Below are 16090 nucleotides of genomic sequence, written 5' to 3' on the forward strand. Positions count from 1 at the left end.
CACCTCTCACTCTTTTACTCTTGTTAAAATGACTCTGGCTGTCATCTTCATACGTACAGGGGATCCAAAAAGTGCATTCAACGCAAAAATTAAAGTTGTAATGACATGGTTCCTTCAACTGGTTGAAGTGCTTTAGTCTTTACTGGTAGGAGCCACCTATTATCGGCAAATCAATTGTGCAAATACATAACTATATGTAACTAGTTACACATTCAAACTGGCACAATAACATTAAAAGAAATTCTGATAAAGCTGCAGATTTCCTGTCAAGTTCTAGACTCAGTCTACCGTAATTCCAAAACTTGAATTTGTTTTCCAGTGATTAATAATTTTAATATCTGCTTGAACTCCAATGCTGGAGCTGTTTCTAATTCCAACCACTTGGATTTAAAATCTACAGTTTTATCTGAAGAAAAATCACTGCCCAGCATGAGGCTGCCATCCCCATGTTTCACAGTGGGCATAGTGTAATGGTTAGCTTAATTAGACACATTCATGTTACTTTGGAAGAAAAAGCATCTGTCTTACTGTCCTACTCCTTTATCAGGACAGAGAGAAAACATGGATAACTCTTCTTGACCAGTTTCACTTTTCCAATTTTAGTACAATTTCTTTCTCGCTTTCAATCAGAACTATTTTAGTCGTCCCTGACGCGAGCTCTACGATGGAGTGTTTGGGTCAGAACACAAGAATTTTTGTTTAATCATGAAAATGTAGTCACATCTGCAGAATAAAGACCCAAGGGTGTTTTAATGAGGAAAAAACAGCGTGGAAAATTAATTTTTTATTTTTTGTGTTTGAGGTCTCAAAAGTGACTACCTCATTTCCTGATATTCCAAATTTAGTTTGATAATATCAAGACATTATCAAACATAAAATTTGAGTAGAGTTGACCTGAATTCAAAATCCAAATATATACTGCTCAAAAAAATAAAAGGAACACTTAAGTGTGTAAGTGTTCCCTTTATTTTTTTGAGCAGTGTATAAAAGCTGTAGATAAAAAAATAAAAAGTTTGTTAAACACGATGGTGGCCTTGGGTGAGCTGACTTCACTCTGAACTATGGAAACCCAAGGAGTTCATTGGTGAAAAGAAAAATTAAGATTTTCCATAAACCAAAAAGCCGTAGTCACAACTGTCTCATATTTTCTCCAAATACTATCTCATACCACCTTTATTTATAAAACACTTTAAATGTCCGTAAGACCAAAGTGCTCTAATCAAAAGACTCTACAAAATCAGATAACAGTCTCTTTATTTAAATAAATACAGCAGTTATACTATCAGTCAAGATAAAAACTAAATTAAATTAAAAAAGTAAAAGTCAACATCTCAGACGGTCTCAAAGGCCAGAGAGAAGAGATTGGTTTTAAGGATTTAAAAACAGGCGGTCGGTCCAAAGAAAGGTCATTCCTTTATTTAGGAGATGCTGCAGCAAAACCACGGCCGTCTCCAAGTTTACACTTTGTCTTTAGACGGAACAGGAGGGTGTGTGTTGATGCAGCAGCTCTTGATTAGGTCAAGGTCATAGACGGTTTTAAAAACACAAAAATGTTTTAAAATTAATTAAAGAGGCTTCAACAAGCCAGTAGTTGAACAGTTTGCATTTTTTGGGTTGTTGCAGCTTTTTTATTGTCCCTGCCGATGCATTTGTAGGTTGGATTTCTAAAGAAAAAAATTAATTACAACAAAGTTGTAATATTACAAAAATAATGTCATGATGCGAGAATAAAGTTGCAAAAATATGAGAATAAAATCAATATGATAAAGTCACAATATTTCAAGAACAAATTCAATATTCTTAATATTTTGAGAATAAAGTCAAATTATTACTAAAATGTGATATGACTTTATTATCATCATATTTGATTTTATTTTCATACAACTTTATACTTGTAATATTATGACTTTATTCTTGCATTTTTTTTTTTACCCCGACATGGTAAAGGTTAAGAAGAAATTGTGAAATTATTTATCATGGTGTGCGTTTCATATCCACTCCATGTATTCTTGTACATCAGTGACATCCATAACAAAGAAAATATGCTACATGGTTGGTTAGTTTTGTCTGTGGTCAAGACAAAACTATGCAAATAAAAGCTGCTTTATAACCAATCTTTGATATTCTCTTTTTTTTTTCAATCTTTCAACAAGTAAAACACAATGATTCACAACTGAAACATCATTCTTACAGAAGTAGGAAGTCCGACAGTTCCTCCTGCAGCTTTATTGCTATTTTTAAAGATTCTATGATCATTTTACCGTTGAATCTTTTTGCTCTTATTTGCTTTTGAGAGAGAAGAACCTCTTGATATTTGGTTTTTGGAAGTGCGACCACCTTCCACTCGTATTTGAGGTCACGTTTTCCTCATCGCAGTGCAGAGGATGAGGAAATGAGGCTGCGGACATACCATGAAGATTTTTAGGAGGGCATAATTGTGAGTTACAATCTACAACTACTACAAAGATCTGCAAAATCCACAAATCCTGACTGAAGCAGCGTTCATCCACTTCAATTACAGGTTGTAAAAAACACATAAAAGCCTGAAATTAAACTGCAGAGCACTCCGCTGTATTGGCGACTGAGACATCATTAAAAGCAAATCTGGTTTTGAATAATTTTTTCTTGTAAGTGTTCTTGTCAAATGAGGAGACTACCAGGAGAGGGGGATGTTGGGCTTTAGTGAGAATTAATATTGTAGTTTTGGAGCATAAATGAACAGAAAAATGCATTATTTAGGCAGCGGTTTTATCCCTAAACCAAAGATTTGTGATTAAAAATTAAGATCTATCATTTTGAATTTTAAAGAGGCAGAAGAAAGACAATTTCAGTACAGATTCAGGGACTGCATTTTCTGCCTCATATAGGAGCATTTTCGTTTATCTGGCTTAAACAAATCAATGTTTTCTTTCTGAAATCAGCATATTCGTTCAAAAACGTCATTTTTTTCAGCCCACGTCATGCTCTGAGACCTCCAGTGTATTATTTAAGCATTAAGTCAACCTTGCCATTAACACTTCATTAGTATTCAGCAGCTAGCCCCTCGGATATCTCAGATATCAGCTGATGCCGGCTGGTCTCTAAAAGAACCTGAGCTAAAGGTCAGACATTTAGTGTAATCGAGCAGGAAGAAAAGGATTAGCTACAAGTTGGGTCCAACATAAACCCACTCTGGCTCCAGGCCAACTGACTCGTCTCAGCTTAATATTTCTCCTTTTTTCCTTCAGTTTTGAATAAAAAATCTATTAGCTCAACTAAAATTTGTTCAAAACTTCCACTGAGGAGTCCTATTCAAACTGAAATATTAAGTTTGTCCTGAGATTTGACTCAAACCTCCACTGACTATTATGGTAATGCTTGTCTGTTGTGTTTGAACTCACGCGTTATTTTTCGAATTGTGCCTTAATGAACTTTAAGGCACAATTAAAGTTGTGCCTTAAACTTTAATTGTTTAATGCATGCTTATATATGCTTATAAGCGCTTATAAGACGCTTACAAGCATCTTATAAGCATATAAGACGCTTATAAGCATATATAAGCGTCTTATATGCTTATCAGATAAGCATATAAGACGCTTATCTTACATGCGAGATAAGCGTCTACTTAGGATGACCACATCACCCGGGGTCCCTCAAGCTATTATGATAAAAATATTTATTTTACTAAATGCAATTACACATGGAAAAACTATTTCTGTAGTATTTTTGTAGTCGTTACACAAATAACAGGTTAATATGTTCCTGCTGTTAGCTGCTGCACCTGTTGGAGAAATATAACTTATTAACTTGTTTACCATAAAAGTACTGCTGACATTACTTACAAATAGTAAAAACAATATGGCACAGTTAAATACCACTCTACTTTTCAAAATCCAATTTTTATTACATTTGCTACTCCTGCAAGGTTAAAATCAAGAGTCACAAAAACGCTAGTATGATGTAAGCTAATTACAAGTGATGCTAATAATAGTAGATATGTTACATACATAGAGGAGCTTAGGAGTGATAAAGCATCTGGTTTTGACATGTTGGTGTGGGAGAAGGGACCCAAATGAAAATCTATTCGGACCGGCCCTGCAGCAGAAACACGCATAGCGAGGGTTTGTGTTCTGCAACTTTTGGATTGATTCCCGGTGCGACACATCTGAATCAAATGGCCTATTTACATCCTAAAGAAGCCAGCAAGTCCTCCTGAATCCTGCTAATTACCTAATTATATGACTCAGGTGTGCCCTGCTGCAGAGACTGGGAAGGAGATCTTGTGTTTTCTGGAATTTCATCACATTAAGTTTTGATTGAGGAGAATCTTCTGGCAGGTCCACTCCACTCCTTCTAAGATTGGCAACTATTTCAAATGTTTCCCGTATGGAAATAATCATTTTAACAATTGATTTACAACCCTTGATTGATCGATGGATGGCAACAATTGACTCTTTAGCATCATTGCCACTGTCTTTCTGCCATGACTTGTATTACATTTTTAGCTAAATTTTCTGTCAAATTATGAAATATTAGTTCTTCCCAATTTGAGGATAAAGTACAATGCAAAAGCACAAACTTTTAGAGTATTTTTGGTCTCATTTCTTATGTATCTCGGTACACTTGAAATAAGACAAAACTAACTTGCAGTCACTCTTGTAAGTTAGTTTTTTCTTACTTCACTTGCACTAAGATAAATGTACTAGAAACTAGACAACAAATGCCAGGTAAGATTTTATGTTTTTCAATGTAGCATAGTGTTGAGGAGGAAAATCATCACACATTTTGTCAGTAGCGCTAACGGTTGTGTATCAAACATTTGACTCCAACTGTGGCCGCAAATCAGGCAATGAAATCCCATGACACCACTTATTCGGTCAATAGTGGCGCGTTAACGAACCTCTTTAGTGTACAGCAAACATGAAAGCAGCGACGCAGATCCAACTCCATGGAAACCCCCGCTGCTTTATTCCTGCAGTGCTTTTAGCAGAAGAAGCTGTCACCGTTGTGACAGTGAATGAGCCATAAAAGACGTTCCTCCTTGTGTTCCTCTCTTAAGAGCTTAAAATCTGAATCCAGAGTGAATCTTTGGACAGCTGTTGTCCAGGAATTCACACATTTAAAGATTTAGGTGAGATCCACACATGTGTCAGTTTCTCTGTAAATATAACGTTTCGTTTAGTATGTAAATCCAGCTGCCATATGTTGAAATTAACGAGCAGCTGTAAATTAAACATATGGCCACTTTAATGCTTTACTGGAACAGCTTAGTAATGGCTTCTTATATTGAACCAGATTCTCAGTAATTCTCTCCAATCGGCCACCATTTATTTAATCTTAGTAGAGATCCATTCTGGTATTCGTCTCTTATTTGAAAGAGGTACAGGTCAATATAGAGGATAATCTCTCTTTTATGCTGCCTGAAATGATACTACTGGTCCTTTGTAAACCAAGCATTCAAGTGCTGCTGCTTTGAAGAACATTGCTGCTAAAATTTCGAAGGGTTTCTAAAAGCTAATTACACCTCAACTCGAGTGAGATTTAATGATTATTTCCCACTGGGATGATATTCGTTTCAGATCCTGTTTGTTCGCCTGGATTACACTTAACAGAAAAAAACGGATACAAGGACTTTCTCCTGTTCCAAGCATTATGCAGAACAGCAGGGGTGTCCAAAATGCGGCGCGGAGGCCACATGCAGCCCTCAGAACAATTCTGGGTGGCCCTAAAGAATAACTTCAATTTGGTTTGCCAGTTCAGGCTGTTGATGCAAATCCACGTTTAAAAACAATGTTGGAATGAAATGTTCACTGATTTCAGGTAAGGTGCAACACAAAGTATTTGTCCAGGATTTTTGCTTTTAATTGAATTCATTAGAAAAAAGGTTTTTACTCAAGTACAGCCCCATTAGTAAACTTTAAATAAAGTAAGAGTAAACCACATCCTGTTCCCGTTGCTAAAAAGACAAAAGATCCAGAAAAAAGATGGATTTAGCATATAGTCTGCTGTTTTATGTTTTTTTTTAACCCAGCAAACATGCAGAACACTTTTTTTGTCTTAAAAACGATGAAAAAGTTGTTTCTGTTCCCTGGTTTATCTTGAGATTATGCTGCAAAGAAGGATTCTTCATAAAATAAAGCAAATTACAGACAACCCTGAGAAAAACGTAAGAGACTTATACTACAGTGTGTCTTCAGTCAGAGGCTTCATCAGAATTGCTGTAACACAGTCTGCTATAGTCATCAGCATCTACAACTCTTTGTAGGAAATTGTACTGCAATAACCTTAATTATGTTTGAATTGAACTGAACTAAATATCAAAATATTCGAAAATTAGTCATAACTGTTAATTTCTCAAAAATAAAATTTTTTGTGCTCCAAACACTTTTCTAATATAATATGTTACAAAATAATATGTTAGAAAAAATTTGCATCTCGGTGTTCAACAATACATGTCCAAAGCTTTAAAATATAGCAAATATTTAAGTAAAGGTTAAAACTTTTACACAGACCGTTTTGTGAAAAACACAAGTGGTTGTCACAGCAACCAGTAATCATCTTCTTATAACTGCAGTCATTTATTGATGCCCACAACCCACCGCAGGCCTAGCTTTCCGCCAGACAGTGAAATTACTCATGTTTTTTTCTTCCTTTTCTCTGTGTGCTATTTATGTGCAAATTTAACCTCCATAATATACTTGCCTTCGATTAAATTAGACATCGGCCTCCATTATGCAGGCAGAGCCGCCTCAGCGGCTGAAATGTAAACAGAATAATTGTGGTTGAGGTTTCACCGTCCACTCCAGATCCGGAGCCGTGTGGTAAAGCACATGATGACGGACATTAGTGAGCGCAACTGAATTACCTGAATCTAAATGAATGTATCGCTGCCCTCAGTGAAAAATCAGCATGCAGTCAAGACAATTTCAGCTGCAGCTTCTTCTTGCCTCCATGTAATAAAACAATTCTCTATATATAGCATTAAAAAAAAAGCTTTACACTAGTTCACACAACACCATTTTTAAATTTACAGTCAGTAGCTTAGCAACAGTAAAGTTGATGTAAGAAACTTTTGTTTTTTTGACCACTGCACATCCTAATAAGCATCAGGTGGATTTTTCATGTGTGCTCTGTTGACAGCAGCGCACTGCCAGGAGGTGTTGGAGCCCTGTTTGATCTCTGAAGCCGGGGTGAAGATGGTTGTTTGCGCCGCAGTAATGAGCTGTCATTTCTCCCACTGTTCTAACGATTGCACTTCTCCCTGTTCTGCCTTTGTTCACCCGGGTCCCTCTCTTGCCGGACAAGCTGCTTCACCTTTTTAAAAAATGGAAGGAGCACATCTGAGTTAACGCCCCCACTCTGTTTTATTCTGAGGTGCCGTATTTATAGTAGTCTTTGTTGTTTAAGAGGTTCTGGTGTTTTGCTGAGTGGAGAAAAAGAAGGAAAAAAAAGCTCTAACCACTGATGTCAACAGGGTAGTTTATGAAGCTGAAAAACCTGCAGGTCACATAAATATTCACAGGAAGGAGAATGGTGTTTTCACTGATGATAGTCAATTAGACTTGATTAGATTGGCAACCAAAATTGCAACATTTGTTACATTTTCAGCTGATTTGGTTCGCTTTCACACTGCACTGTCAAACAAACCGTAAACACTTCAAAAACCTGTCCACCCCTTAATAAGTTTGCCCATACTCCTTGTGTTTTTATTTCTAAAGTATTGCTAGATTAGTTCATACTTTAATTGTGCTCTGTTTCTTAGTTTATGCTTGGTTCTGTTTCCTGTAATTATTTCCTTGAGATTATAGTCAGGTTTTGTACTTCTCAGCTTCTTTGTGTTGGTCTCCTCCCTCAGATTTTTCTCCTTGCCTCAGCTGTCACATATTTCTCCTGATTAGTCTATCTGGTTCTCATGTCACTTTACAACTCTTCCTCAGTATTTAAGTTGTACTTGTTCCTCTTTACCTTACTCTTTAAGGTAAAGAAGTGGATTCTTCCATTTATTTTCTGTTTCATGCCATTTTGTGTCTTTGTTCATTCTCCTTGTTCTGAACCTGGTTCAGAGTTTCGTAAGTTTTTTTTTTTTGTTTTTTTGTCAATATCTTCCTATTGTTATTTTGTTCCAAAAGTGAGTCAATGCCATATCTCTAAATGTATATATGCCACATTCAGGCTGTAATCTACAATTAGAATAAAAATCATTTCACCATGAACGAACCATGTCCTGGTGATCCTTGCAAAATTTCTGAGTCGAAAGAGGAATCAGAAGAATCGTCAAAAAAATCGACAAAAAGCAGAAAGTTAAGATTTAGTAGGTTCAGTGTTTCCATGAAACCGGTCAGTAATATGTTCGACTGCAGTGACCTTTACGGACGTTCACTGTACAGATTTGCACTGCTTCAGACAAAGCATGTCGAAGCTCATTTAAGGTTTGCTCCAGAACATTTGGCCAGTGAAATATCAGGAGAATAACGCCAGATGAGACAAACGTTTGACTTTGGGTGTCTTTGCCGTTTTCATTCATCATGTTTGGACGAAAAATGCAATCATATACCATCTCAAAAAACTTATTAGTGATGATTGTAGGTGGGAAAAATATGATCTGAAGAGTATTTTTTAGCATATTGTACTGTCAGATGTCATATTAATGAATGACGGATAAACTGGAAAAATTAGTTTGTGAAGATAAAATTCGGATCAATTTTGTTTTGAAGAAGAAATTACCTCATGCTAAAACTAAAGTTCCAGACTTTTAAGGTCTGAATACTGCAAGACAAAATCTTTTTACAAAAGCAGTTAGATTTTCACAAAGCAAACCTACAGAAGGAAACATATTTATTGAACATGTCAGCATTTTACTCTAGACCCAAGCTGAGTGGATCTTCCCAGTTCAATCCATTTGCTACGTTCTTGCAACAGTGTGATCCAAAACTGTCATATTGCATACATACATACATACATACATTTTGTTTGTAGTAATATTTATTTCATGCACCTGTAGAGTTTAATATAACATCAACAAATCTGAAAGACACTACAGAAGCTTTCAATGGCCTCAAATGGTCAACAATCATTTATAAAGGCACAAACAGCAACTTGAAAGATAATACACTATACAGTTGACTCAGTACATGAAAAATACATTTTATAACAGTTACAGCTGCACTTACTGTCGCAATTACAGCACAGATATATTACTTTATAACATCAAAATCATATTTTAAATTTCAGAAAGGAAAACACCGCTCCACTGGCTTCAATATGTAGGAATGATCAAAATTTGTGTTAAACGCTTGTGTTCATGTAGGACTCATGCAACTCGGCCTGAGTAGAAATAAACACACCTGAGTAATGAAATACTACATGAATAAGAAAAAAAAGAGAGTAATTATAAAAGAAGAATGCTGTTACTGCAGAGACAACTCTTTAAAAAGTTGTCTCGTTTTTTATTTTCTAAGTTCAGGAAAATGATTTGTGTGAAGTGACATTAGCGATCCCAACATAAAAACAGCAAAGATTTGATATGCTAGCTAAAATTAACGAGCTGAGATGCACCAGGTTGCACAGAATCAGGCATCCAATTCAGAAATCATTACTTCTTCAAATGATGCAAATTTTACTACCACTGACTAAAACACACCTTGGTCTATTTCACAAACAGAACAAAAAAAGATTGTTTTTCAATATAAGTATCAGCAGAACGTAATGGTTGGTAACAAGCGTTTCATATGGCATCGTTTTGATTTCAGTGTAAAATCCCTTTAACTGGAATTAATAATAACTGCCAACAGATTCGGCTGTGCCGAAAATAATGGAACATGTATAAGTCAAAAGATATTTTCTGCTGACTTTGAACTCAGTTCAGGCACTTGTGGTAAATGAGTTTTGACATTGATAATTAATGGTGTCTTTCACCTTTTGATTTCCATGAAAAGAGTCTTGATTGTTGCACATGTTCTGGAGGATTGGATAGCACCTGCTGCTTATGAACTAATTAATGTCCATGTAATTTGGTTAGAAGTTCAAAATCAGTTCCTATTCTTGCCTGATTCAGGGGTCAACAAAGACAGAATATGTAAGAATACTGTTTCCAACTTAAATTGATCTTCGGCTAAGAAAGGGTACCATCCATTCTTCAGACATTAAAAAATTCAGTTTCACCAGCGTCACATCTTTGGGATGCAATACATGCCATCTACAGGCATCACTTCTATAAACTTTGCAAAAATGCTAAACAGATTTCGTAATAATGAACTAGTGGTAGCACACCTCGGCATAGTAAAAGCTTAAAGTGGCTGACATGGCAGGGCAGTTGGGCTTATTTTCCCATTGATTCAGCTAATAATTATTTTGATCACTAGGGTGCATTCATAGATTGTATAGATCATTGAACATTCAGTCCAAGATGGTTGATGTTGATTATTATGTACTAAAAAATGTGATGCATCAAAAACAACCTGGCCTATCGACACATTATAACACAAAATTTGGAACAGTTTGGCGCTACATTTATATGTCGCAGAACAAAATGTGCTTAACATTTTGTGTACGTGAATCAGATCTATTTAGCTAAATGTTTTATTTTTTTAACTTACTAATTAAATTGGTATTGAATGAAGCTATATTGCTACCAGCCTGAAAAAAATTTCGCAGTCATTATGGACTTTACCAACACAACTTTTAAAAGCTACCACCATGCTAACAAAGCTTCGCTCAACTGATCTGGGATCAGAAGCAACATTACAGAACAGAAGAAATATTCTTGTGTAAATCATTTACTTTCATTTATTTTGATTGTTTTGAATTCATCAAAGAGTTGTGTTCAAGTTAACATCGTAGGTTAATTAAGCATTTACCTTCTAGTCTTGAACATTTGATTGAGCTGCTGCTGTGTCAATAATTTTTTCTGTGTGCTATTAGAACTTTCTTTTCATGTTAAATGAGAGTGTAAAGTCTGCAGAGAATTTCAAATGAATGCTCACCATTTCCAGGTAATTGGAGAGTTACAGCAGAGAGCCAGAGTTTGTAACCTGTACCTACCCACACATTTGACCCTCCATCTGTGGAGGTGTGTAGCTGGTGGTGTGATGAGCAGAGCCTTTCCTTACCTGCACTGGAAAGTCTCACGTATAAATAACTACATTCCTCTCTGATATTGGTGCTTTGATGTTTTGAGCCTGCTAAGCTCACCAACTAGAATCAGGACACTTACTCTGACAAGATTAACCCACACAGCAGCAGCAGCAGCAGCAGCATCATTTCGGGCTGCCCTAGATTATACCTGCATGGGCAGCTGCCAAGGTTTGTTGTTGATTACACTTTTAAACATTTTCTTTATAAAAGCTTTTTCTTTAAGTTCATTTTAGAGCTCAAGTCTCCCCATTATGCACACGGCATGCAGTGTTCGCAGGGGTTAGGGAACACAATTAAAATCAACAGATACTTAAAGGTGACCTAATTGAAAAGGTTAGTCTAGGTCTATGAGCTTTATTTTGACCTCCCTTCAGAATGAGCTTTTCACTTTAAATCCAAACAATCTGGTCAGAACCCCCAACTCAAAGTTTGCACTTGCACATGAAAATGGTTGCAAAGACATGTGCAATTATACATCTATGAAAAGCAGAAGAAGAGCCTCCTGCACAACCAACAAGGATGCAGCAAGTGGTTTCTGGATGATAAGTCAACAACAAAACTCTTGTCTTTTCCAGCAGCCATTGTACAGTATACACAGCATTAAAACCAGCTGAGCAAATATGCTGGAGCTCAGCTTGGGTTGCTAGGTGACAAGCTGGGCTTCACTGGAGTTGCTAGGTGACAGCGCAGTGCATGCTGATTCGAGACGTTACATTTGGAAGGTTTTTGAAATGGCTCATTTTCCAGACACCATCAAACATTAACTTATTGCCAAAAGATGGCTGGGTGTTTTTTTAAGTGCTTGGGCTGCTTTTAGAAGCAGTTTTTACCCAAATGGAAGTATACAAACATGCAAAATGTGAATTTTGCATAGGTTTCCTTTAATACTCCCTCTAAAAACACTTATAACTGCCTATTTTAATAGTTCAAACACAAAGTATACCTTAATATTCATTAATGTGCACAGAGAAAACCATCTTGGCATCATGATTGAAGCTAACATCCATGGGCTTCCATATCTGTGCTATCTTGGGGGATCAGCCAATCAGTGGTTCGGTTTGGCTGATTTCCAAAACCAACCAATAGCAAGTGAAGCAGCTAGACATTTCAGCTTCTAAAACCATATTTTCTTTTGAGTACTTCATATATCATCCATTAAGAAAAAAAGCAGTGAAGGGGTAAACAGAAGGCAAAGGTTGCCAAATATTAATGATATTGTGTCGGACATGCAGACCTAGAGGCACAGATAACGAACTGAAGAGTCCTCTGTCAGCAGCAAGTTAAAACACCATTAAAAGGAGGTTTTTTGACAGACAGTAATAGGGGCACACACTTGTTAGCACACAGTGCTCAGCAGCTAGACATTTATGAGACAGATATGAGAAGATGAGCTGTTAACTTGTGTTTCAAAAATCCTGAAATCAACTTAATGGTTCAAAAAGCCATGTTTTAATGGTGTAGGTATGTTCAAGTTAATTGGTTCAAGTATCTTCTGGTACAGTTAGTTAAAGTGACACTAAATCTGAATATCCTAATAACTAAAAATGTATTTTAAAAATTGCAGTCAATTTTTTTAACTCAATTCCTAAAGTTTTAATGAAGCTGTGACTAAACTTTCCATTTCTTAAACTGGACTAACCTTGAACTTACAGCCACACTACCCTTTTGAGCTAACACCAAAAATTGCTTTCCAATATGAAACACATGTGAATTCAAATCATTCAAAGGAAAATAATCACAGTATTCACCAAAATAAAGCAACAAAAACATGCACATTCTTCCATTTAAACCAGATTCATATATATATTTAGATGTCAACATACAGATTTAATATTTTCTTTAGCTGTTTGCATATTTTTCAGTCTCTGCTACACTTTAAGCCAAAAACATAAGTAATAATAACACTGTAATAGTAACAGACACAAGATAAAAGAGGGACAATACCACCAGTGAGAACCCAAATGCTTCTTGGTAAAATAATCTCTGCTTTTACGACACAGCTAAGTCCAAAAATGCAGCAAATATGCATCGATAAATTAAAAGAAATGTTTTCTCTTATTACTCTTTTGCAGCATTCCAGCCAGAACATCAATATGACGACAACAGCAGTGTTGCTCACATGTTGATGGAGACCGGTCCAACATGCTAAAACGTTAACACTGAATCTCCACAAACTCATAAACACGGCCCTCGCTTACGGAGATCCAGCGGGTGAGCCTGGCACCGGCGAGGTTACAGCTTAGAAAAAGTGTCTCTGACGAGCCTGTGATATGTCAGGAGGAACAGCACACACAAACAGAGCAAAACACACATTGTTCACCACTGCAACAGGAAAAGAAGAAGCTGACTCCAGAGCACTAACTGCTCTGTAGACAGTGCTTTTGCATCAATAACCCCTTGGATTGTTTTTTTCTTTAACATTTGGACACAATACAACCGCCAAGGTCAATATATATCTATAGGATTTCAGACCAACAGACCAACACAAAGTAGTGTAATGGAAATGTTTTTAGAAGCAAAAATCTGACAGGAATGTCATGCACTTGAACTCTGTTCCAGTAAATACCATTCATTACCACTGGAAGGCATCTAATTGGGGGATAAACAGCATTTTTATTTAGTACCCCTGAGTTAATACTTTGGAGAACCAGATTATAATGCTGTTACTGCTGGAAAACCTTTGTGGGATAATTGAACAGAGAGAAACTGAACAACAATTTTCAAGTTTTGGAACAAATTCTCAGTTTGATTTGGGTCTAGAAAAGGGTTCTGCATCACACTTAACTAAATATAGTTTATTTTGTGGAACAATTTCATTGAATTTCCAAAACAAAATGATACTAAAATTACTTTTAAAGCATTTCTTCTTGTTATTAAGTTGGTAAATGTGACTTTTACATACATACTTACTTTCTGCAAATCTCAACATCCCATAGATGACAATGAAATGTATGCACCCTCTTTCTTGCAAAAGTGTTATGTTTTCTTTATTTTAAAATAAAAAAACAGACATAAAAAGATATTTAAAATAACATTTTTCTTATAGTAGATATATACCAGAAATTATAAATTGCCTTTTTCATTTTTAATTACATTTTGTCTTGACTGAGGGTAAAAATGGTTCTTTGGAATGTAGAAGTTACAGAACCCTGGTCTGGACTTTGACTAGGCCATTATGATCCATCCATTTGCTTTTATGTAAACATGCTGACTGCAGTTTTGGAGATTATTCAGGTCAATGTGTAGTCCTAGTTTTCCCCCACACAGTATTCTGAAAGTCAGCCATAACTTTCAATTTTGGGCTCCTATTCTTTGTGTTTGTTGCGTTTAAATATTAATTATAGCTTTCTTTTAGAATTTACAATCTTCTCGCTTCGTTTCCGTAAAGGCCAGATTTGTGTAAGTCCTACCAGATGTTTCTCCCACCTGGATCTCTGCAGCTCCTCCAGAGTTACCTCTGAGTAATTTTCCTCTTGCTACTCTCACAAACCTGTGACATATTTTGAATTTTTACTGAAATGACACAAAGTTGGGCTGTATTTACTAATATTTTGCAATTTGTTGGACTGAATTTTACTTGAAAGTATCAGAGTAAAGGGGGCTGAACACTAATACATATTTCACTTTTGAGATTTGTAGCATGTAGCATTTTCCTTCCTCTTCAGAACAAAGCAGTATTTTGTGTTGGTTTGTCATGCAAGTTGGTAAGATAAAACAACTAAGGCTGTTGTGAAATTTAAAAAAAAGAAAAAGTTTAAGGGATATGAATACTTTTGCAACGTCACTGTGGTGGTACAGCCTTGGTTAGCATAGTATCATCTGGTATGGAGTCTGTTTAAGGCCTCAGACAGAGCCGGGGTTGTAGCAGAGCATGTTCAGCTGCAGGTTTTCATCCCAGTGTCTGAGGATGATGAAGAGCTGATTGGCAGCAGCCTTGATGGAGGCTAAATCTTTCCCCTCTGGGATGTCCTGCGCATTCAGCCACATGCTGGCTTTGGCCGCCACCAGCTCCCATTCTGTGAAATAACTGGCAGAGCTGTGCTCCAGCCAGGCCAAGGCGACGGCCGTTGCCCACACCATGCTCTCAGGATCCTGCATCCTCTTCATCGCGCTGCCAGGTGATGCCGTTTCTGAGAAAAACTGGGGTTCAAAGGCAGTGGACTGGCCCGCGTCCGGCCAGGCGTTTCTGGATGGATAAGAGGGGCTGCAGGTGCCAGCAGAGTGATCTGCTGCCGGCTGATAAGGGTCTGGCTCAAACGGGGATCTGGACCCGTCGTCAGTGCTGTCAGAGCGCCGGCTGCCGGAGTGAGACAGGTGGCCCAGGCTGGAGCGGTGGCTGGCGAAAGGCGACGTCCACTTCAGCTTGTCCATCGGCACGTTAATGGCTTCACAGAGAGCTGAGTCCAGGGGAAATGCGCCGCTCGCCAACTGCAACAACACCTGCACAGAGGGGAGTGAAATTATTCTCTATTGTTAGTCCTTCTAGAGGGAAATTTCAAGTGGTGTATCGTATTTACACTACAAATCATCTACCAATTATATTTGCTTTCAAGCGAAGCTTCAATAACACAAGAGGAGAGGGTGCACCTGAGCTCCTGATTTGCATGCACGCTCCTCGTCTGCACGGTTTTATATATTCCAATAACAATGGTCGTTACCAGCTCGAAACAGCCCCCCTTATTAAAGACTTCTGGGTTGTTATGGAGGAAAAAAGTCTTTCTGCGTATTTTTATTCCACGTATTTACTCTCAAAATGTGTTTTTTTTTCTTTCCATTAAATTTGTATTCATGAATTGGCCAGCATGTGTTGCATGATTAAAGCATCAGTCAAGGTCTCTGTTTGAGAACTGCATGTAGAATGCATATAATATTAATAATGCCCACAATGCAACACTAAAACCTAAATAATTTATATTTTCCACACTGAGTAAAATAAAGTCTAAAGGAAATTTACCAACAGTTGGAAACGAAACTGTAA

At 36.9% G+C, this 16090-nt stretch overlaps 1 protein-coding gene across 1 annotated transcript in view; it reads right to left on the reverse strand.

Annotated features, from left to right (window-relative positions):
• Positions 1-11899: 11899 nt before the first annotated feature.
• Positions 11900-16090, reverse strand: part of vwa5b1 (von Willebrand factor A domain containing 5B1) — a 36057-nt gene continuing 31866 nt past the window's right edge. Inside the window, exon 22 of the mRNA XM_081609251.1 lies at positions 11900-15552. Within this exon, the coding sequence (XP_081465377.1) occupies positions 14956-15552 (597 nt within the window). The 3' untranslated portion in view covers positions 11900-14955. The remainder of the gene's footprint in view (positions 15553-16090) is intronic.

Source organism: Poecilia reticulata, chromosome 7, assembly GCF_904066995.2.
Source record: "Poecilia reticulata chromosome 7, P_reticulata-male-v2, whole genome shotgun sequence".
Classification (NCBI taxonomy): Eukaryota; Metazoa; Chordata; class Actinopteri; order Cyprinodontiformes; family Poeciliidae; genus Poecilia; species Poecilia reticulata.